This window comes from Natrix helvetica, assembly GCF_964273705.1.
Source record: "Natrix helvetica genome assembly, chromosome: 1".
NCBI classification, from domain to species: Eukaryota; Metazoa; Chordata; class Lepidosauria; order Squamata; family Natricidae; genus Natrix; species Natrix helvetica.
The window spans coordinates 75,179,992-75,205,386 of record NC_138548.1 but is presented as its reverse complement, the minus strand read 5'-3'; the positions used below and the strand labels follow the sequence as shown (position 1 = coordinate 75,205,386).

Genomic DNA, 25,395 nt, shown 5'->3' with positions numbered 1-25,395 from the left:
GTCTGAAATCCCCCCCCCCATACCATGTCCAAATTTATTGACCTCTTGATAGATTCTGAACACAGATTCTATGGTCAAGAAGAGTGTGTCCTTATTTAGCAGCAAAGTCGTGTTCCAAGGTCATGCTGACTGTCTTATGAATTTTAAACCAAAATTATTGGATAAATTATAACATACATCATGGGATAAAGCCAAACTGTGGGATTAAATGTTCTGATCATGACTTGCATCTCCAACAGCATGACAATTGTAAGTAATTAAAGATAATAAAAGGTAAAGGATTGGGGAATCCAGTCGAGTACGACTCTAGGGAGGGGGGGCACCTCCCAGGGTGGTGATTGTAGAGAAAATACTACAAATATTATGTTTGCCAGCTTAAGTTACTCATAAAGCAATAAAGGTGAGATAAAACTGTAGTAAACCAACAGGTAAGTAAATAGTATATTTCTAATATACACTGAGTTATGTATATATATGTTTACTCAAGTCTCCAAGATGGATTTTGTGGGTATATTGCAGAACATCTGGAGCAGAAACTGAGCAAGTTTCATTCCTTGAGCAGCCTTTGGCTATGCGGTATATGAGGGAATCTGCCAAACGGCTACAAGAGTTTCTTGTTTTTATTTCTTCAGCTCTCCAATTAGTTATCCCAGTACTATTTGAAAATGCAAAGTTCACTTGAAAATATCTGCAGATGTTGGATGTCTAGCAGCACAAATTGCATTGTAGAAATACCTCCTGACCCCAATCTTGCTATCCATGCAGGCTGGCACATCCATGGTTTATTGCAGCTATTTATAACCGATATAAATTCAAAGGCACCTCACTGCAACACCAATTAACAATCAACAATGAAAAAAATATATTCTTCAAGCTCATTAGAACCATCCTTCTGAGCAATTGATAGAAGATGAGCTGAGGCAGGCTAGGCAGAAGAAACAGTTCTGCTCTACCAAATACTTGGCTTATTTTTCACCTGTCTCCCTCATAAGTCTTGAATCCTTCACACATGGCAGTGGTGCCAGTTGGCCCATTGGAAGGGACCTGGAGAACAGCCAGCTGGAGCAGGAAATGCTCTTTGGCCATCTGCCTCATGCTACAGGTGAGGCATTATTTGAACTATATTTCAAAAGTGTTTCATCTAACTATATCTATTTTTCAAAGCCAGCAAATAAACTCCCTTTTATTAGAGGTTTTTTCCCCCCTTGTAGTACAATGGGAAGGAAAGTTTTCACCGAGGTCACCTTTTCTTCAATCCTTCGTGGACCCCCTGTGATGACATTGTGATACCCCAAGGGTCTGCGGATCACAGGTGGAGAACCACTGCCTTAGAGGAAGTAAATTATCTGGATCTACATTTGGGCCTGGGTAGAAAGTATGCTGGTCATCTAATAGTTGATCATTACTGGGGATCCGAATGAGGGGAATGCAATCCTTTCTCATCTATTCGGACCTCTTGGCTTCTGCAACCATCACCGTAGTACCTGTCTGACTTCAAAGGCAGGGCACTAGGAACTGTTCTGAAGTTGTTCTTCCTGAGTAGGCAGTGCCACTTGTGATGATTGGGGAGAGGCAGGGGTAGGCTTCAAAAATTTTAGAAACGGGTTCTCTGCCCGGTTGCTGGATGGGCGTGACCAAGATGGGCGTGGCCTAGTTGGCGTCCTGCACTACGATGGGGGGACGGACATTTTTGCTCTCCCCAGGCTCTGGAGGGTTTCCTTGAGCATCCGGGAGGGTGAAAACAGCCTCCCCAGGCTCCGGAGTCCCTCTGGAAGCCGGAAATGTGCCTATTTTTGGCCTTCCCAAACTTCCAGTAAGTCCATTTTTTGCCCTCCCTGAGCCTCCGTGCGTGCCCTGCACTTACCTGCATCCAAAATGGGCTGTTTGGGGACTGCTGGGAGGGGCGGGGTGGGCAGAGCTATCCAGGAGTGGGATTTGGGGGTTCTCTGAACTGCCCAGAATCTTAGCTAGAGGTTCTCCTGAACTGCTGTGAACCCCCAGCAGCCCACCTCTGGGGAGAGGTCACCTGAATAGTTGGCCACTTGTGGGTGCTGTGGGGTTCATCTTTTTGTCCCCTGCTATTTCACATCTGTACAAAGTTACTAGGAAGATCATCAATTGGTTTGAGCTGTGACGAAAGGAAAGAAACTGAGATTAAGTCTCGGCAAGAAGAAGGTTTCTGGGCAAACTTTGTCTCTCCCAGTGATAATTCAGGATAAAAACCCTCCTCTTGAAGGAGCAGGCCCACTTGGGAGGTCTCTTAGAGTCCAAGTTATATATTTTTATTTATTTATCATCTTTAGGAGCCATCCTTCAGATCTCCTGTGCCTCTTCCTAGCTTCCTAGAACACATTTAGGAGCGATGGAGTGTCTCTGGAGAGAAGCCTCTTTAGCAGGAAGGTCAGTTTCTGCTGAGAACCTACAAAAGGCAGAAGGATCTTTAATGAAGCTTGCTAAGAAAGAGCAATAGGGAAGAAACAGAAGGGGAAACGACTGAATAAGTTTTCTCAGTTAGTGAATGACTCATGAAGGGAGAAAGCATACTTGAAGTATGAAAAGAAAATGCTACTGGAGGTTCAGAGCATGCATATTGCTTTTGAAAGATAAAACCTGGGTTAAACATTACTGGGGAAATTAAAAGAAAAGATAGGCAACACAAAAGAGGAAACCCTCCAGGGTTTTTAACCACTTATTCAACAATAGCAACAAACAAAAGAAGGAAGAAGCGATCTCTGTTCACAATGGAGATGATGATGAGATAGAGGTGCAGAAGATATTGAGCAAAGTGGTATTTGTCTATGAATACAGAGAAATGTCTACCAACTGAATACGCTTTATTTTCTGGGTTTGTTTTTTTTTTAAAAAAATTGTACTTCTCAGTCTAGCTTTGGTTTTCCATCCCATCCAAGTACTAACCAAGTCCAAAACCCAGGAAAGGCCAGCCTGAAAAATATGAGAAGAAAATTACAAATAATTTCCTGCGATTTGACTTCTTACATCTAAACCTTAATTATATTAATATTATCTCTTACTTGTATTGGGCCTCAGAAACTTGATGAATTTATATTCTGCATAAATGAATGAAATTAAACTTAGATTCCCCCCCTAAATAAGATCATGGACGGCAGCTGTGGAAAAATATTTTTGTGCAAACTTGTATAAATGGGGCACTTCTTCACAGACCGATGTGATGATGTCATTTCCACTATTAGTAATTTTTGGGTGGGAGCAGTAGCAGAAAGGATATTTCTGCTGCAAGCTTAGAAACATTGCAGTAATCATACAAAAAAGGACATGTAAAACATAGCAGGGAAGTAATACAGCTTTCATATGAATACATCAAACTTCCTTATTTCAAAGTTGACCATTAGGACCAAATTCATAAATTGCTGCAGCTGAAGAATTGGCTTGCTTGAGAAATGAATGAATTTCACACCGAGATTGAAAATCATTACGAAGGATCAACATCCTTCCCATATAGTAGTAAATATGAACACCAGGGACAATTTCCCTGACTTCATAAAAAGATTTGATGAAGTCGCTGGGACTAAATGATTGATCTCTAAAAGGAATTAAAACTCAGTGCTTGATCATGTGCTTTGATTATAAACAGGTCCTTGTTCAATTTTTTTTATAACCTCCAAGTGACACTGAGAAAGATTTCTATCTGAAATCTTGCAGAACTGCTGTGGCATTAGATGTCAACCATTCTGGTTGGGCTGAGAATAATTGCTCTTCTCCCAAATACTCATCTCCCCATGTGAGTGTGTAAAGATCATTCTGTGCCTAGGTGCATCAATGTTTTGTTTCAGAATAAGGCAGCTCCTTGTGAGCCTGCAATTGTGAAGCCTTTGCTGTCTTTTTACTCTTCATGCTTCCAGCAACTTGTCTCTTTGTGGCACTGACAGGCCACCTTATACAAAGAGGTTGCTCTCTGACTGCACCAGGGAAAATTCTTGAGTAAAGGGCAGCTGTTTATGCCATTGTACCTGTTATTTGACACACAAATATAGAACAACATTCTCAGGGCTGTCAAGGATTTGAGTTTCAGATTCACACCTTAACAAGAAGGAAGTGTGGAGACAGGAAGAGACATGGGGGTAGATGACAGAAAGGAATGGCTGCCTTCATTTCAAGCTCCATGAGAAGCAAGGAGAGAATATAGATTAATTTTTAAGAAGGGGGGAGAGTTTATTGCTTTTGAAGTCAATGGGAAAAAAATTCTAATGGTGACAGCAGCCTTTGTTAAATGGGTTGAAATCTCTTTTTTTCCCCCCACCCTTCATCTCATAATGTTTACTCCTCTCTAAAGCAGTGTTCTTCAACCTCAGCAACCTTTAGCTGTGTGGACTTCAACTCCCAGAACTTTCCAGCCAGCATGCTGACTGGAGAATTTTGGGAGCTGAAGTGCACATAGCATAAAGCTGCCAAGGTTGAGAAACACTACTGTAAAGCTGCATCCATCCAAAGAGGAGCTCCTGGCCCTACTGACAACAGGTAGCCCTTGATGTACGACTAGAATTGAGCCCAAGATTTATGTCGCTAAAGTGGGAAACTTATTAAGTGAGTTTTGCCCCGTTTTACGACTTTTCTTGCCACATCTGTTAAGGGAATCGCTGCAGTTGTTAAATTAGTAACATGGTTGTTAAGGGAATCTGAATTCCCCAATGACTTTGATTGTCAGAATGTTGCAAAAGGTGATGACGTGACTCTGGGACACACTGCAACCGTCATAAATGTGTGCCGGTCGTCAAGCATCCAAATGTAAATCGCGGGATTGTGGGGAGGCTGCAACAGTCGTAAGTGTGAAAAATGGTCACAAGTAACTTTTTTTTCAAGTGCCGTTGTAACTTCGAACAGCCGCTAAATGACCTGTTGTAAGTCGAGGATTACTTGTGCATGATTATGATCCTGGAAGCAAGGGAGCAAAAGGACAGTGGGATCTTTGGAGAACCATTTCTTGGCAAATCTCTCTTCGGATTGGGTCAACTCTGCTGACTCTGCTTCAGCTCTCTCTCTTTGGGAGGAAGGGGGTAAATTCAGAACCAAGCCTTTGTGCTACACCCGTGATGGCAAAGCTATGGCATGCGTGCCACAGGTGGCACACAGAGCAATATTTGCCAGCATGGCAGCCCTCAGCTCCAATGCACATGCCAGCTAATTTTTGGCTTTCCAGAGGGCCATTGGTCATTCTAGTCCCTCCGCAGGCTTCAGGAAAGCCTCTGGAGCCTTGGGAGGGTGAAACATCCCCCCCATGTGGGAGGTGCGCATGCCCGGGGGGAGTTTGTGCGTGCATGCACAGATGGGTGCGCATGCGATAGTACGTGCACACACAATTCTGGAACACCTTTAGAAGAAGGTTAGCCCTTACTGTTCTATGCCTTTGTGTGTTTAAGATGTATTGTTTTGAAATCTGTCAATCCCCGATATTTATTTGTTTGGGATATCATTGGCGAGGCTGCATTAGACAAGAAGGAGAATGTAATCCTTGACCACTCCGTAGCTGATGAAAATCTGCTGCTTTAGGCTGCTGTCTGTGTTGGGAACAAATCCCCATTAGTGCTCTTTTGTGATGTGTGACAAATTTCCGTCACATCTGACAAGTGCATGTAGAATCAGGCTATGACTCTTTGTTGTTCGAAACGGAACTCAGGTGACCCGGGCCAATGCTTGAAAAGATTTTGCCGCAGCATTCAGGCATTTTCTTTCTTTTATCTGTCACACCCTTTTCCCAATCCCCACCCCCATCTGAAATTACCATCTGTAAGCAAGCAGCCACTTTCTCTTGGTGCCTAACAGCATCGGCCCCTAAAATTATGCCTTTCCTTCCTGACAGAGTCGATACTGATTTCCACGTTGTTGTGGAAACACCGCCACCACCACCTATGATAATATCCAGCAAATGTCCATTTTATCTATAATTCATGAAATCAACAAGACTTGAATTGAAGGCTAACTTGTGCAATCGGTTTAATGGGGACATGCCAGAATTTAATCAGTGATAGTGACCAACCAATATGATGTCAGAATCGGTGGCAGCATAGTTTGGACCACAAATTGCTAGACAATCAATTTAAGTACCGGGGGAGAACTATCGGAAATAGGATGCTGGGCCAGGCAGATCCTATGTCTCCTTTGCAGGCTACTGTGAATGGATTGAGGGTACATTTGTGTATCAAACTTGGTTTTGCAATTCTGCATCGTAATAGTGAAGGAAAATATTCCTAAACATACATGGGTAGTCTCAACTTACAACAGTTCATTTTGTACTGCTAAAAGTTACACCACCGCTGAAAGAAGTGACTCGTGACCATTTTTCATACTTATGTCCATTGCAGCATCCCCAAGGTCATGTGATCAAAATTTGGATGCCTGGCAATTAATTCATATTTATGAGGGTTGCAGTGTCCCAGGGTATGTGAACATCTTTTGAGACCTTCTGATAAGCAAAATCAATGGGGAAGCCAGATCCACTTTAACAACTGTGTTACTAACTTAACAACTGCAGTGATTCACTTAATAACTGTGGCAAGAAAGGTCAGAAAATGGGGCAAAATTCATTTAACAAATATCTCACTTAGCGATAGAAATTAGGGGCTCAACTGTGGTTGTAAGTCGAGGACTACCTGTATTACCATCTGAAGCAGAGTTAGAGCAGGTCCGGCTGTAGTTGATCAATCCCATTCCGAGATCAGGTCCGGAACAACTTGCCATGGCTAATTCACCATGGCCCACTTGCCACAGCCCACTTGCCACGGGACAACCCAGCCATAATAGTTACGCTAAGATCAAAGAAATGGTGGAACAGAATCATTAAAGAAAAGATGCAAAAGGAGGGACACGTGAATGACAAAAATTAAAATTATTTTAAATAATTAAATTGAATTGTTGAATTGTCCCATGGCGAGTTGGTCCATGGCAAGTAGGCCATGGTGAGTTCCCTTGCAGCAAGTGGGCTGTGGTGAGTCGGTCATGGTGAGTGGGCTCTGGTGGGTTGTCCCCATTCCATAATCAAGGAGTGAATAGAGACAGGACCTGGAGACAGGGTCAATTCCAGAAATCATATTGAAATGTCCTTATGAGACAGACAGAGACAGACAGACGATGGACCTAGTCAACTGATCCATCACACATACCCAGAGTGAGTTTTATAGTATACATAAAACATTCAACAAGCACAAAAATTAATATTAAAAGGCTGGCAGAGAACATAAGATAATATGAACAATGGAGTTATCTCATCAAATACCATTCCCTTGTGACCCCCAAACCTGTTGACATAAGGTTTCGAAAGACTTCTGGGAGTTTGGCAGAGATGAAGCCAATCTCATCTAGAGGGGATGATGTCCCACAGGACAGGTGCCACAGCAGAAATGTCCTGTCTCCTGGGCCCCACTCGATGTGACTCCTTAGCAGATGGGACCTGCAACATGCCTCTTCTGCCAGACCTGATGACATGGGCAGATGTAATTTGGGAAGAGGCAGTCCATCTAATACTGACATTATGGTGAAGGTGGGGCCCAAATTGTTTAAATCCATAGCTTCTTATGTTGTGTCTCCCTTTCAAGGGCAGGAATTTTTTCCATCTTGGAAAAGACAGTCCAGCTTTGTAGAAAAAGGGAGAGCAGGGATCCTATGTCTGGCTTTGAACTAATCAATTCTATGGCCTTGTCACAGAGTAGTATCATTGTGAAGAAGGGAAAAGAGAGAGTCTAACAAAAGAGAGCATCTACTGGAAATGACATGGTATAAAAATATGCAGAGAGAAGTGCAGAATTAACCCATTCTTGCTATGTTGTACCTAGCACAAAATACAGGCGTGGAGATTTCTCACAGCAATCATAGGATAGAACATTTAATAACTATGTACTTTGGCCTGTGCCTGTGTAGATTTGTATAATTGATGTGATGGTGTGGCTCCAGTTCAGGAAAGGTACAATTTGTGTAGAGCTTTTGTGAAAGGAAAACAAGCATGATAAGGAAAAGCTGAATCTCTTGCCAAACACATGACAAGAAAGAACATCATAAAGGTGTCTGAGAACAGACCAGGTTGCTAGATTTTTGTCTGTTGACCCCGTGCTGACAGCAGCTCTTTTCGGTCTTCTTATCATTCTGTAAAGTGAAGATACCAGGACATGATTCAAGCAAAAGAATTTTTTTCATACAGCCACAGTCCAGCCAATGAGTCATTACCCTGAACCTGTAAATGCTCTTCTGCTTTGAAATAACTACAGTGCTTATATAGTGAGTTTGCATCTTCAGTGGGTGCATTGTATCTCTCAGCGACAAAGGGCTGATTTGAGAAGTCCTGGTAAATATGGTCCCATGGTTTTCCCAAATATTTTTAAATAAATTAGTCTCATGCCTTCATTCAAAGAAGATATGTTGAACAATCCAAAGCACTATGTAGCAGCTTTATAGCTTTTTAAGGGGAAGTGCAGTTGGGCATGCAAATGTTATGAATCAACTTTTAGTTTTCCATATATATGCATAGCTTCTGTATGAACAAGAGTCTTATTCCCATCTTGTGTGGCTATTGATCACAGAGCATTTCTTCAGATTATAACAGAAAGTGGAAAGAGATCGTTGTGAATGGCTTTGTGTAAGAAAATAAAGTGCAAGTGTTGTTGAGTTAAAAGTATGCAATTTAAAAAGAAAATATTATTGGGTATTATGAATGACTTCATGTTAAGTAGCTTTGCAGTTCAAGCATCCATATTTATGTTTTCATAATACTATTTTTCTTTAGTTTAATATATTTTAAACCGCACCACATAATTCAGCATTATATGTATATGCTTTGTATGTGTGTGTATTGTTTTATCATACAGTTTGAAACCATCTTCCTGTCTGTACAAAGTTTTATTCTTGGTGCATAGGGAATTCCTGACTCATTTGTAAAACAAACAAACAAGAGGGTACCCATCCATCCATGCCACCTTTATGTCAAATTCTAATTGCAGTGTAGACTATTTCTGCTGAGATTAGAGATTGGAAAATGGGATCTGATGCTCAGCTGAATGAGAATACCATTTCCTAAGTCGTCTCCTTTTCATCCAACTCCACATCCTTTCCCTTGTTGATCTTGAAAGAATAATTCTCTAAAATAGACTTACACCGTAGTAGTTGCTGTTCCTTTTTCTCCTGTAGCCTGCCTACTTCAAGCTGAGCTGGTGAATTATGAGCGGGTCAAAGAATATTGCCTGAAAGTACTGAAGAAAGAAGGAGAGAACTTCAAGGCACTCTACCGATCAGGAGTAGCATTCTATCACCTTGGAGACTACAACAAGGCCCTTTACTACTTGAAAGAAGCAAGGTCTCGACAGCCAACAGGTACTAGCAAGAGATCATCCACTGTTACTCTATTCTCATCAGCATTGTTTGCCTCTCCTTTTTTAAAAAAATGTATTTTTACTCAGAACAAATTCCTTTATTTTAACTCTGGTCATTTTTTTCTGCTCCTCTTTTAACACTTGCCATCCACAAAACTATATAAGAAAAGTGCAATTGCTCAGAACTGCAATCCTGCATTATATTTATGATTGCTACTGACAGAAACAGGGAAACATGCAAGTGTGTGAATGCTTGCATGTTTCCCTGCCTCTAACAGTAGTAATCATAAATATGATGCAGGGAAACAGGATTGCAGCACAGAAAAATTAGGGGTCTCTATTCTTTTGAGCCACAATTCTTAGGTCGCATCATGGGTCTTGAAGTACTCTGTAATACATGAATCTCAGAAACAAAAAGGTGGACTTAGAGGGACTCACAAATTTTTTAAAAACAAGACTCATTAGCACCTGTGTCCCATACTCTAATTTCAAAACTTTTCTGCTAGTTATCAGTTCAGATCTATGCAAAAAATTATCCTTCTCCTAGCAAAACATTGGGTGATCAGGAAGAGGGAAGGAGAAATAATAGGACTATTAGTAAAAGAGAGTTTGAGGGCAGGGGGAAGGGGAGAAAGAGAGAGAAATTAATCTCAGATGCCATCAGAATGTAGCTTCTGACGTAGTATCACTGGGAAATATAGTTCAGAACAAAGAAAAGGTCTTCAATCCGTTATTTAAAGCACTTTTGGTCTGGTTACCTGAGAACTGAAACACTGAAAATGGTACATAGAAATATGGGTGTGTGTTTATATGTATATGTGTATGTTCACATTTTGAAAAACGGTCCAGCCACTAAATTTCCATCGTAGTGAGAGTTACTCATTACTTTCAGAAGAATTAACTTTAGGTAATCCTCTGGAGAAAGGGGGATTAGAAAACTTGGGAAGTGGATGCCAAGATTGCTCTCTTGCTTGCCCTTATTATTGACCTGGGAAGGCCCTTCCTTGAAGTCAGACTGAGCAGATAACTTGAATCCTGGTGGGTTGTTGCAGGTAAATGTTTTTTGCATTCAAAAACAAAACATGTCTTATGTCTGTTTTGAAAGAGGTGGAGCAATGGTGATCAAGCTTTTTTTCCTATTCAATACAATATAATACAATAGCAGAGTTGGAAGGGACCTTGGAGGTCTTCTAGTCCAATCCCCTGCCTAGGCAGGAAACCCTATACCGTTTCAGACGATTGGCTATCCAACATCTTCTTAAAGACTTCCAGTGTTGGGGCATTCACAACTTCTGGAGGCAAGCTGTTCCACTGATTAATTGTTATAACTGTCAGGAAATTTCTCCTCAGTTCTAACTTGCTTCTCTCCTTATTTAGTGTCCACCCATTGCTTCTTGTTTTACCCTCGGGTGCCTTGGAGAATAGTTTGACTCCCTCTTCTTTGTGGCAACCCCTGAGATATTGGAACACTGCTATCATGTCTCCCCTAGTCCTTCTTTTCATTAAACTAGACATACCCAGTTCCTGCAACCATTCTTCATATGTTTTAGTCTCCAGTCCCCTAATCATCTTTGTTGCTTTTTTCTGCACTCTTTCTAGAGTCTCCACATCTTTTCTACATCATGGCGACCAAAACTGAATGCAGTATTCCAAGTGTAGTCTTACCAAAGCATTATAAAGTGGTATTAACACTTCACATGATCTTGATTCTATCCCTCTGTTTATATAGCCTAGAACTGTGTTGGCTTTTTTGGCAGCTGCTGCACACTGCTGGCTCATATTTAAATGGTTGTACACTAGGACTCCAAGATCCCTCTCACAGTTACTAATATTGAGCAAGGTACCACCTATACTGTACCTGTGCATTTCGTTTTTCTTGCCTAAATGTAGAACCTTACTCTTTTCACCATTGAATTTCATTTTATTAGATAGTGCCCAATGTTCAAGTTTGTCAATATCCTTCTGTATCTTAAGCCTATCTTCTGGAGTGTTGGCTATTCCTGCCAGCTTGGTGTCATTTGAAATTTGATGAGATCTCCATTTATTCCCTCATCCAAATCATTGATGAAGATGTTGAAGAGTACTGGGCCTAAAACAGAGCCTTGGGGTACTCCACTGCATACTTCCCTCCATGTAGATGCAGTTCCATTGAGGACTACACGTTGAGTGTGGTTGGTCAGCCAGTTACGAATCCATCTGGTGGTGATGCTGTCCAATCCACATTCTTCTACTTTATCTAGTAGTAGGTTATGGTCTACCTTATCAAATGCCTTACTGAAGTCCAAGTAAACTATATCGACGGCATTCCTCTGGTCCACTAATTTTGTCACTTTGCCAAAGAATGCAATAAGATTAGTCTGGCATGATCTGTTTTTGACAAACCCATGTTGGCTTTTGGCTATTACTTTGTTTACTTCTAGATGTTCGCTAATCCGTTGCTTGATTATCTTTTCCAGAACCTTTCCTGGTATTGAGGTCAGGCTGATAGGTCTATAGTTTCCTGGATCTCTTTTTTTCCTTTTTTGAAGATGAAAACCACATCAGCTCTTTTCCAGTCCTCTGGCAGTTCCCCGGTGCCCCAGGATCTCTGAAAGATATAGTTCAGTGGTTCTGAGATCTCATCGGCCAGTTCCTTCAGAACCCTGGGGTGTAATCCGTCCGGTCCTGGTGATTTGAACTCGTCTAGGGTAGACAGGTGCTCACTTACCATTTTCTTCCCTATTTCAATTTGTGTTCCTAATCTGATTTTTGTGGTGCTGTTTTTGATAGGTTGGTTTTATCCCTTTGTGTAAAGACATATGCAAAAAATGAGTTAAATGTTCTGCTTTCTCCCTGTTGCTTGTCACCTTTTTGCCACTTTCTCCCAGCAATGGACCAATTGTTTCCTTAATCTTTTTCTTGTTCCCTCTTTCCACTTTTTATGCTTAACTTTTTCTTTCAATTTGTCAGAGTTCTTTATGCAGCCATGCTGGTTTCTTTTGGGAGCTGTTATTTTTCTTCTTCATTGGTATTGTGCTAGGCTGAGCTTTTGCAATCTCATTTTTCAAAATTTCCCAAGCTTCTTGAGTTGTTTTCCCCTTGAGGATTCTCATCCATGGAATTCTTCCCAAGCTCTCTCTAAATTTATTGAAATTAGCTCTCTTAAAATCCAAGACTCTAGTTTGACTTTGTTCTACTACTTGTGTTTGCATAATGTTGAATTCCAATATTGCATGGTCACTTGCCCCCAGGGTTCCTGTGGCCTCAACACCTTCTATCATTTCCTCTCTGTTAGTGAGAATTAAGTCTAATATTCCCCTCACTTTGATCAATGTACTGATGTGTCTACTGTGGGGGAGCGTTGGAATTCTATTCATTTGTCAAATGGGAGTCAAGGGCATGACACAGATAAATACAAGAGTCTAGCTCATAAGTTCCAAAACTAGGTGAATAAAGATAGATTTGAACAGATTGTTTAAAAAATATTTTTCATTCCGGCATCTGGCATTAAAGACTGTGCAGGACAACTTTGCTGCATTATCTAAAAACCTATTAGTAGTTATGTGTATTTGGAGGATGCCAATCATTTCTCGGGAAGAAGGTCTAAATGTCAGATTTCACTCAGATTTCTCCCATTTTTAGCAGGTTCTCGTGGCTGTCAAAATGGCATCAACAAAGAGTTAGCTAATGAGCAGGGAACTGTTTGCTCAGAAGACTCCATGGGTTGGAACTAATATAAAGCTAAGGTCAAGGTCTTCTCTAGCAAAAGATGTATACAAACAAACCACTCTCTGTCACTCATAAGGCAAGCTGGACATTTGCTTTGCATTGTCCTCTTCATATCCCACAAGACATCCTGCTTCCATCTGTCATGCTTGGCTTGATGCTGCCTGAAGCGCTTTTCGTTCGTCTCAGACAGCTGTGTAGCCTGTATTTGCTCTGCCAATATGTTTATATACCCTTTCAGTCAGCCTGGTTAGATTAGAGCTTGTCATATCTACTCTGCATCTCACTTAACCACAGGAAATGTCTGACTTCTTCCAAATGAAAATTAATTAGAGGGGAGTATTAGATTATTTTCAGTTGCTGCTGCCCCCCCTTCCCTAGCACTAAGGAACCTTCAAGAACCCACTAATGTTAACAGCTATTTCACATTTGGCCATTTTTAACATTTACACATTTCATGCTCGATTTCATCTGGAGAAGATGTTTCTTAAATGGTAGAGGAGAGGGAGACATTTGATCTAAAACTGCTACCCAAGAAGATGGGAGAGGAGATCATTTTAAGTCTCTTGACCTCTTACCTGTTGTTAGATACATATCAGAAGATTCCACAGGACTCAAAAGTTTTATTTAGAAAAGCATTTAGTGGATTATCTGGAGGAAGAGGATTAGATCCAAAGGTTCCTAAAAGTGATTAAAGTTTGAAACTCCTCAAATAAAACTCACACCAAATCCACTCATTTTCACAGAAGTGCAAAGCGCGCCATTGAATTCAAAGCCAACATTTGCAGGAGTTTGCTGCACTGGCAGCTGTCCCTACTGTCACTGACTCAGGTATAACTTTTTGGAACTCAATACCTGCTCTAAATAAGTGTGTGTGTGATTAACTAGTTTGTATTTGTGTTTGTCAGAGTGTCAGCCCTTTAAAATTGACCAGATCAGGAAATGGATTCCAAAGATGACTAGCACTATCTTTTATTTAAATAGGTTATACCAACAGAATAATGTGGCCTTATGTGTTTTCCCTTCCCTCTCTCTTATACCCCAGGGAGGAGATTAACTGAGTCTCTTGTTAATGCTTTCCCTGTTTCCTACACTCAGTGCATATTTTTGCATATGTTTTTGTTGAAATATCTCTAAATAGTTTCTCCAAGGTTATCTCCAAGATACTCTTTAGTAAGACATCTGCCAAACTCTATTGATCTTTCCTCTGCCTTGCACTCACCTGGGTGAATTGTTGAAATTCATTTTTGACAAGTTGACATGTAACCTACCCATTATTGTAGCTGCTGCTTCCAAAGTGGTATTTATGAGTTTGGTTTGCTTGCTTTTTAAAATCAATTTCTATGTTTTTAGAACAGAGTGAATCAAGTAAAATCATATTTGGAAGCTGATACAAAACTGAACCTCAAAGTATTACACATTTTATGTAATTTATGATATCTACCCTATCTTACTGCCACCTTCCTTTATCTACACCCATGCTTATGAAATAATGGCATGGGAAGTGGGGGAGGCCACATACTTGTGGTACATAAGAATTTGATGGATTTAGTAAGAGCACATTAGTACAACCCAGTGGAAGCTCATTTCACTGAGTAAGCAGGAATATATTTTAGAGATGAATCCTGTGTTCTAAAAACCTGCTGCTGGTGAGGCATGTCTTTTATACCTCTTTATTTCTCTGCCAAGAGCTTACAGTATGGAAAACTAACCTGCCTGAACTGCATTCTACCTTTGTCCCCTAACCTCAATCAGAAAAAAAAGTAGAGAAGAATATGAGATAATTGAGCCATTCTTTTATTAGAAGATGAAGTTTGTAGTAGGGCAGGAAACCTTTCAGAAGTGATAGGCCAGACACATGATGTGATTAAGAAAAATGTTGCCTTGACAATTTTGTGAGGATCCCTCTGTCCAGGCAAGTTCAGCCTTGCTACTATAAAATGCCAATCATTTTCCCCCTCAAGCAAAGGAAACAAGAATTGGCTTGATCTTCATCCTTATGTCTGTTGGGGTGGTTCTTCTTTTTCATGAATGATAGACATGAAACTTTCCAGAGGACAAGCAGACAAATGTCAGTTCCACAGAGCTTACAAAATAATACTTGGAAAAAAGCACAGAAAAGGGAATTTATGAAAATATAAATAGGGAACTACCACAAGTGGCTTCACCTGCAGATGCTGGGGCTTGCTTACATGCAGCTCCATCAAGACATGAGAAGCAGATGTGCTGAAAGCTTAACAAAAACAAGGCTTGAGGAAAGATTTGAAGGTAAAAGGGAAATGGTATCATGGAATCCTGCAAGGCAATTCAAAGGATTTAGGGGAGGAATGAGAAAAGATTTAGTGTTATGAAATTTAAGCAATACTATGTTATTCTTTACTGGCATTCTCTTTTAAGAAAAATGCAAAATATTTAGGTGCGCTTCTTGATAAGCATAGCCATAATGTCAGACGGGGAGTTGGTTGGTGTTCCTAATCTTCACTGATGCATTAAATGATTGGAGAAGTCCAGCGTTTTGTCTGCTCTCCCCAAACTTTTGAGATGCAATGATTTAGAGAAAGTAGACTGGAAATTGCCATTGGAGAAGTTGCCATTAATTTTGGACTGTTTAATTAATGGAAGCAACATGAATATTAGTGAGAAACATGTCTATCATGTAAAGAGACCACTATGTTCTCCTCATGAGAAATTGCTTGATCCTAAGTATCTATGATTGGCAGAAGTCTTTCACGATTTTATATAAAAGTTTTGAGAGTGTGGAGTCCATCTGCATATAAAGCATACTGTTTCAGCTATTAAAGGTAAAGGTAAGAATTCCCCTCGCACATATGTGCTAGTCTTTCCTGACTCTAGGGGGCGGTGCTCATCTCTGTTTCAAAGCCAAAGAGCTAGCGCTGTCTGAAGACGTCTCCGTGGTCATGTGGCTGGCATGACTAAATGCCAAAGGCGCATGGAACACTGTTACCTTCCCATCAAAGGTGGCTATTTTTTCTACTTGCATTTTTACATGTTTTCGAACTGCTAGGTTGGCAGAAGCTGGGACAAGTAACAGGAGCTCACTCCATTACGCGGCACTAGGGATTCAAACCGCTGAACTGCCGTCCTTTCTGATCGACAAGCGCAGCATCTTAGCCATTGAGCCACCATGCTCCAGATAGTTTCAGCTATTATCCATGTTAAAATAGGGTACCACATCATATGGGGAACCTCCTTATTCCTGCCAATTTATGGATCTATAGGTTAAGCTTCCAGAAGCTACCTAAGTCAAAGTATGGTGCTCATGAACAAATGTGCTCATTTGACTGCCTTACCTGACTTTTTAAAAGTATTTTTAATTAAATGTAAACAGGAAGTAGTTTTTACAAAGCAAAGTCCAGCTTGAGTTCTAGGAAGATTCAGGTGCTTGGATGACTATTCTATTACATGGCACTTCTGTGACTGACCATGTCCCCTATACGTAGCAACTATCTTATGAACAGGTTGATTTTCTATGCCAACAATTCTATGATGGCAACCATGACATATTCTCAAATTGTCCAGGGAGACTTTGGCACTAACAGATGACCTATCCCTGATCTATATAATCAGATGTTAGACAGCAGACAGATCTGACTGTGAAATCAAGGAGAAATAACATCTAGGCAAATATTTGTCCCAGCAAACTCCCATCCCACCCCACCCCCAAGTTTGAAAAATATGGAAGACTTTAGATTGGTACGTTTCACAGTATGAGGTCACAATGAGGACTGTAATAGAGTGATTATAGCCCACCTGTCAATAAATGAATATCTACAATAAAAAAGATATGCAATTCCTTCTTTCCCTCCCTCCCTCCCTCTGGAGTGCAGTGCAGCTTGAAATTGTCCTGGTTGCTGCCATTAGTTAGATTCACTGTTGCCATGCAACATACTTACATTATATTTTTCGGCTTCTCGGTGCATATCTCTGGATCAGCAAAGTCTCTTGAGCTGTCATACATCCTCAAAGACATTTTATAGGCTTTTTTAAACAAATGAAAATATCACGCAACATGCTAAAGTATGTGAAAGAAATAAAAGCCACCGTTTGTTTAAAAATGCTTTGATTTAATAAACCAGATGAATTGATTCACACATCAAAAATTGAACATTATAAGCTTAAAGCCATCTCTGAAGCCAACCCACTGTCAAAATTCTGGTATTCATCATTATGCTAAGCGACAAACAGTGTAAGTATAATTGGATAAATTAACTCCAATGGCTGGCAACATCAAGTTAAGCCAAACTCAAGCCATGGGCGGCATAAACACATTGATTGGGGGGAGGGGTAGTTGCAGGATTATGTTTCCAGTTGGAGGTTTAAGAAAATCATGTTAATGTGTAAAATGAAATAAGAACAAGAACACCTGCCTTATGACACATTTGTTAGTACAATTGTATAGAAAAAAGGGGTAAAGCTTGCAAAAACGGTTTCCATGAAGAATACCTTACCTAGGATTTCGATAACCAAGCCCAAGAATATGCAGTAAAAATTGGCTGAGGGATATATTTTTTTGCAACAAAACGTTATATCTTTGATTAAATCTTACTTTATCTCCAGATCTTGAAAAGAAAATGCATTTGAGAAATTATTCATATGCACGAACTTATCCATAAGTCACTGGGTCCATTTCCTTCTGTGCTGACAAAAAAAGATATGCTCTCTATTTGGCATTTTATACATGGCGTTTTAGGCCCCCTGCCCATCCCCCTATCACACACCTCTTGTCTATCTTTTTAGAAATTCGTCTGTGATCTTCAGGATGTGTGATTTTTAAGCCTATCTAGGTAATTATCCCTCTTAGTTCACTCGGCATATATTCAAGATTTCATATCTGTGACAAGAAGGGGCGGGGGTGGAGATTCAAGTGACAGAGAATATATTATACATATTACAAGGTTTGAACACTGTCTTAATAGCAAAGATGGTATTTGTCGCTACTGTATATTTTGAAGGCTCTTTGGAGTTTTATGACTGGTATGATGCACAATATATAAAGTAGCGGCATTTCGGTTTTCCAGCTTCAATTTCTTAAAGCCACCAGTACAAGAGTTATGAAGGGAACTGATAAAACGACTTCCTAGCTGCTCTCCAAATTATAAATATTTCATTATTTATTGAATATATCTTTCAATCTTCCTGATCAGTACAAGGCTGAATTATGACATCATATAAAAAGAGCAGACAACGTAACAGGAAATTATATCTACATCAAAAGAGAAACAGGGTATTTTTTTTAATAAAAAAAAATGAATATTTGTACTTTGAATGTGTAGAATATGTATCTTTTTTCTCAGGTAAGGATGGGCAACCTACAGAGTTCCTGATTCCACTCAGTGGCAACTTCCACCATTCTTCCTTGCTATCTATGATGATTGAGACTGTTGGGAGTGGTAATTGAAAAAACAATATTTTGAGGCTGAGAGATTCCCTACCAGATATTTTATGAAATTTCCAAGCTGAGTTCACCCTTTTTAAAAGCCATTTCTCGCCCTCCCCAGGCTCCAGAAGCTTTATAGGAGCCTGGGGAGGGCAAAAAGAGCCTCCCCCGCCTCCCCCTCCGGGGCTTCATGAGCTTCCCTGATGCCTTCTGAGCGCTCAAAATGACCCTCCGAGCAAACCGGAAGTCATTTGGGGTTTGTTCGGAGGGTTGTTTTAAGCGTTCCAAAGGCTTCAGGTAAGCCTCCGGACGGTCCCTGAAGCGTTTGGAGCGCTCAAAACGATCCTCCGAGCAAACGGGAAGTGACTTCCGGTTTGCTCGGAGGGTCGTTTTGAGCGCTCCGAGGACTTCAGGGACCATCCGGAGGCTTCCCTGATGCCTGTGGAGGGCGTCCGGGGGAGGCTGTTTTCGCCCTCCCCAGGCTCCTATAAAGCCTTTGGAGCCTGGGGAGGGCGAAAAAAGAATGTAAAAATGGAGGGAGCGCCTGTAGTGCACGCATGTGCACTGGGGGAGTCGCGCATTGCATTATGGGTGCGGCATGCCCGCACACGCCCCCCCTGCACTCCCCCCACTTATGGCACGCGAGCCAAAAAAGATTCGCCATCACTGTTATATATTAACTCATGCCTGAATGCAGTAATCAGGACAATTTCTGTATTTTTTGCTGCATACATATTCAAGGAGATTGACACTACAATGATATGGTAGGAATTAAATATCTGCATAATTTTCCTATGTACCCCGTCAATGTAGACAAAGGATAGGTAATTTCAAGAATTGGACTATCAACAAAGATCGGGTGCCCCACAATCCAACCATTCCAACAGCTAGCTTCTTGGCATACCCACTGATAAGACAAATCCTATATTTTGAGCTGGTCTCCATTGCACCATTGGCATTTAAAGTCACATTATTTCCTTTGCAAAATATAAAGAATAGTCAATCATGGTTATTTCATACATGTTGCATGTATAGGCAACACAGGTTGTGGAGAGGAGTAAATGAGGCTATGCTAATTGGAATACCCTCAGTGCTTAGTGGGTAACAAGGACATGATATATACCTCACATACTAATGTCATCATATAGTTAGTCTGGTTTGAGTTTAGCAAAGTACTTTGGCTTGGTATTTGAGTTCTATGATAGAAAAACTAGCCATATTCTCAAGCTGATGGTTGATCTCTCCTAAAATAGCCTTCCCTTATTTTATTACCAGTTGGGAATACGATCTACAAAGTGGTGGTTGTGTATTTCAAGGAGAAAGTTATGCTAAGTGGATGTATTTTAATTATTTTTCCCTGCAGATACCAATGTTGTACGGTACATCCAGCTGACAGAAATGAAGCTTAGCAGATGTTCCCAGAGGGAAAAAGAAACATTGTAAGAAGAAACCCAGTTCTGTGGGCCTAAATGGACACGTCCTCCCCTAAATGATCACTGGTTGAATTGTCCTTCCCATTGGCTTCACATTAGATTTTACAAGTTTTCTCTCCTCTCCTGATGTTACTTTTGATCTAAGAAGAGATCCTGGATCTAGCATTGGCTATTTGCTGGCTTAGTGATAACATTCTAGTCCTCCTAGCACAATTGCTCTGGGAATTTGGATGAAGAGAGCAATAGAAAAAGGATTCATTTTGCCTTGTGCTTATCTTCTGCTACTTTTGTCACAGCAGCCTTCCAGAGATCCTCCTTTTCTCTTCAACTACGAAGACAATAGCTAATGAAGAAAAAATATATACATATATATAATGGAACTCCCGTAGTACATTTTACGTAGTACAGAATGTTCAACAAAGTTGAGAGTTTGGGCATGGGATAATATCTAAATGAGAATGTAAAAGATGCTGTTCTATATGGGGATGAAAACTGGAACAATTACTTAATATCAAATGTATGTTGTTAACAGGCAACAAAACCCCACATATTATTTCTTAGAAGGCATGGCTGGGCTCTAATACATAAAGGGGAAGCATGGTTTTATAATTAGTTTTCAGATTATAGAAATTGAAGCACTGAATTATGGGCTTGCCACCATCTTAATATACACCTTAACTTTTCTGTGCCTCAGTTTTTTTCCATCTGTATAGAGGGAACAAAAATGTCTCCCTACCTCACAGGGGGTGTTGTGAGAATTTGTTAACTAATATTTGTACAGTGCTAAATTATATTACTGGTTCACTGGACTAAGCTTGCAATTCTTACACATTGTCTTGATACTTCCCTGCTTGTTTTCATTTGTTATTTTTAACTCAAGGCTTCAACGAGATCAAGCTGTAATCCCCCCAAATCAAAACATTCATCGGTTTATCCAATACAGGCAAAACAGGCAACAATGTCCAAATTTTAGGGCATGGTTTGTTCAAATGTCAGAAACCCAGTTTTAGCTTCTAAACTGCCTTTTAAACCCAGAATATCTGACTTCATGAATGTGTTACTGAATCACAGGTTCTTTTAATCCCACACAATAAAATTAAGAGGGCGGGTGAGGAGTGCAGTATTATTCCCCAGAGATTATTCATCAATTGTATTGCAATTGCATGATTTAGATATTTAAATCACATTAAGAAGCATATTACCATTTCAAAGTGTTTCCCAATGAGTCAATGGATGAATACAACTGAAAAAAAAATCCAAAATAATTTTCTTCCAATGGTCATAGAAGAAAATCCAAATGTTTCATTTTGTAGGTCGTGCTTTTCTAATCTCCTCTTCGAATGACTTTTCATGTGGCTGATCAGATGCCTCTTATTCCACATTAGTTAGGTCAGGCAGGTTCTTGATTCTCCTCTTGCTTTAGGAAACTCATTTGAGGTAAGTGAAAGGTTTTATCTTTTTCAGAATGAAATCCCAAGAAATTTATATTAATTTCCAGATTCAATGAATCATTAGGCACTTGGCTTCATTTTCTTTAGGAATTTATAGTGATTTCTGGAAAAGGAAATCCAGGGATACTTTTTTAAGGTAAGTCTTATCAAAACTATGGAAAATGGATTATTCTATCTACACATTAAAGGATGTAGGCTTATAACTATTAAATTCTCCTGACCTGGAGGTTGCCCATGATTTTCTCATATATGTTGTATTTCTGACTAATATAAATTTGTAATTTTTTAACCTTAAAAGGGCAAACGAAAACATGATGCTTTTCAGTAGTTCAGCAAATATTATAGAATACCAATGTTCAAGAAACTCTTAAACTGGGACCTGGACTTCAGATCCCTTAATTACCGGCTAGCTCCTAAGAATGATGAGAATGGTTCAGGATTAGAAGACATCAAAATGTCTTCTAATGCAGCAACCGACATGTTAAAATGATCTAGCCAATCTAGCCAGTAACATGTTACTGAATCACCTGAATCAGAGCCATTAATGACCTTATCTACCTCACCATTGTAAGCCTCCCCCCCCCTCCTACAATGGCCCAGGGAAAGAGCCATAGTTTTGAGAATTGCATAGTAAAAATACCAAAGCTGTTGGGCATCCTCTACTGCCCTGGCATTTCAAACAATCAATGACAATTTAAAATTGTGAGCAAGGCCGAAGACATTCGGAGACAGAAAGACAGAGAAATGAAAACTTGCCATTGCTATGAAATTTTAATCATATGAAATGGCCCGGAAATGTGCAGTGTGCATATATAAAAAGCTTTGCTTCTCCTTCTCTAAAACAACATAGAATTCAGAACTTGCTCATATTATCAAATGGTAAACACACTGCAAAAAATGCTACGTAGCTACTTTAAAGCTTAACTTCTTTCAGAATATTCAAGTGAAAAAAGGCTTTTGATTTCAAAAGAACAAAAGAGAAGTTGAGGGGGCTTTGTTGCTTGAAATGCAGACAATTACTATGTGACATGGTGTTTTTTTCTATTAATATTTACTGTAGGTGGAAATGCCAGGACACCTGGAGATATAATAATATCACTCACATCAAGTTTGTTATTAGAGAAAAATACATTTATGTAAGAGTTTTCCATTAGATGGATATATGGAGATTGCTGCTTAATTGCACACATCATCTTCTTTCCCACTTTTAAAGTACCCACAAAAACATTACTTCAGTGAGAAAACTGAAAAATTAGTTTGATTAGAAAAGCAGGGAAATATATTGGTGATTGCATAACAAGAAGTTTGGTTCTTAAGCAACTGAACAACATGCCCTAAACAATACTGAATACTGTCCATCCTAAGTATATGAATTTATAGAGGTCAAGGAAGCATTCTTCAAACCAAAACTTCAGCAGAAGATAATGGAAAACAAGTCAATCCAGCACTGAAAAGAGGTTATCACAACAAAAACAATATGGATATTGGGATATGCATTATCAAGCTTTGGAAAATGAAAGTGACTGTTGTCTATAGATAGTTCTCGACTTACAACCACAATTGAGCCCAGTACTTATGTTGCTAAGAAATTTGTTGAGTTTTGACCTCTTTTGCGACTTTTCTTGCCACATTTGTTAAACGAATCACTTCAATTGTTAAATTAGTAACACCGTTGTTAAGTGAATCTGGTTTCCCCAGTGACTTTGCTAGTCAGAAGGTCCCAAAAGGTTGATCACATGACCCTGGGACACTGAAACTGTCAAAAATATGAACCAGTTGACAAGCATCCAAAGATAAATCACATGACCATGGGGATGCTGCAAAGGTCATAAGTGTGAAAAATGGGTTATGTCACTTTTTTCCAGTGCCATTGTAACTTTGAACGGTCGCAAAACGAACTGTTGTAAATTGAGGACAGCCTGTACTCTATGTGAGAATGTTCCTTTCCAGCCTTTGAACAGTGATTCCATGCTGCAGAATATATACTATTTCTCCACTAGATGAAACTTCTCTGCAATTCCTCTAGGATTCATCATCAGCTTGGTGGTAAATAAAGTAGGGAATGGAATAAGGACAGGAAATTGGGTGCCTATTGATGCCATAATGTCTCTGTTAAATTATAAGGCAGAATATGGGAGACAACACACATTCAGATTAAACTTTACCAGATGCTGGTAGTGTACTTTTTAAACTTCCCAAATTTACTGCAAATTCCGAAAACCTGAAAAGCCTACATTATTTGGTGACAATAGGAATATGGTCCAAAAATAGATTTTGGCATTCATTTATTCATCTAATTTTTTTCCTTTTTCAAAGTCTGTCTTTTTCTGCCAAAGCTACCAATAAGGAGACAAGTAAGTCATTACATATTTTGAGTTCCAATGATTCAATCTAATTTTGTTTTGTGCAATGAATCCATACACTTTCTGCTATTGCTGACATTAAGTATGCCATTTATATGCATTATGATGCATTACAATTTCTATTTAACGTTTAATGTTTTACTTTTATTCTAACTAATCCATATGGACATGAAGCCAAACATTGTTCTGAATTTTATTTAGAAGAGGCACCTACAGTTCTGAAGCTGGTTTAGATAGTAAAGTCAGGGTGGATTCCCCTTTCCCTTTAATCAAAAATGATACATGATTTGTCAGCCCTTCTTTTTCCTCTTCTGTTTCCATCCAACTTCTACATTTTCACAACCTGAGACAATTTGAAATAAACTGAAGAGAGTCAGATTACTGGGCAATTGCATAAGTCAGCTTCTTCAGAGAATGCTGCAGAAACAATACATAACTGAATTCCTGATTTTTGCAGTATAGCTTGCCAGGCAATCTTATAAAAATATTATCCATGCTATCACACAGAACCCAGGGACAGCTTTGACGAGAGATGATTTGTAAATAGATTTAGATTCATCAGCAAGAACCTTTATCGTGATTTGCAAAGTAACACCTGCTAGAGGGAGGGAAAGGTACGTTAATCCTGTTAAAGATTATTTTGAAATAAAAAAAACAGTATGTCATTTAAGGAGATTCATCTCTCCCAGGAGGAATGAGCAAATATGGACTTCACCTGCATCGATTCATCAGAAAAAACGAAGCTGGAAGGGACCTTGGAGGCTTTCTAGTCTAACGCCCTGCTCAAGCAGAAACCCTATACCATTGTAGACAATTGGTTGTCCACTCTCTTCTTTAAAAACCTCCAGAATTGGAGCATCCACCGCACTCACAGCCCACAAGAATATGATGGATACAGATGTACTTCCTAAAAATGTATTTGTTTGCCTGGAAAAATTCCTTAGCAAAATTATTTTTCCCATAAAATAATTAGAAGTTATAATATTTAAGGATAACATGAGTGGAATGGAACATTGCCTGACCTTTTACAACACATAGTAGCTTTGCCATTCAAAATGTGTTCACTGTAAGGGCATTTGCAAATATGCTCCATTATCACATAATACATCTACTGTAAATGTTACATGTAGAAATGTTGTAACGATGTTAAGACTAGATATTCTGCTAGGTCGTCATTTCAGAGATATTTCCTTACCAGATTCCTCCAAATAATTCCTGAAAGCATCTCACAGGATTGAATAGAAACCAGGAGAGTTATGTTTTTTCTCAGAATCTTTCAATTAAAACACTGAATTTTAATAATATATCCCACACGATAAAAACAATGGCAGAACTTTACAACCCTTTCACTTGTAAAGTTCTTAGAAGTTATAGAGATGTATTTGGCTTGAAAATAACCCATGTTGAATTGAATTGTACAGCACGGTGAGATGACGACCACAGGAAATGTTTTATAAGATTTTATGTTATATCATAAAATGCCATAAAAGCAGTGGTCCTATTTAGTATGAATTTTAACTATCTAGTATATTCAACTTCTTTCCCAGTTTTCTGTGATTGGATTTAAATGTTCTAATATGTCCTATTTTTTTTTTACTACCACAGATCTGGAGAATTGCCAGAATCTAACATCTAGATTTGGGCGGGGGGGGGGGGGGAGAGAAGGGAGGATGTATTTGTCAGTGCCATCATACACATTTCATGACTTATGTA

General features: G+C 39.6%; 1 protein-coding gene across 1 annotated transcript in view; it reads left to right on the top strand.

The window, feature by feature from the left end:
* TTC9 (tetratricopeptide repeat domain 9) overlaps positions 1–20,694 on the top strand; it is a 37,757-nt gene extending 17,063 nt beyond the window's left edge. The window contains exons 2-3 of the mRNA XM_081934981.1: positions 9,151–9,333; positions 19,799–20,694. Of these exons, the coding sequence (XP_081791107.1) occupies positions 9,151–9,333; positions 19,799–19,878 (263 nt within the window). The 3' untranslated portion in view covers positions 19,879–20,694. The remainder of the gene's footprint in view (positions 1–9,150; positions 9,334–19,798) is intronic.
* The last annotated feature ends 4,701 nt before the right edge of the window (positions 20,695–25,395 follow it).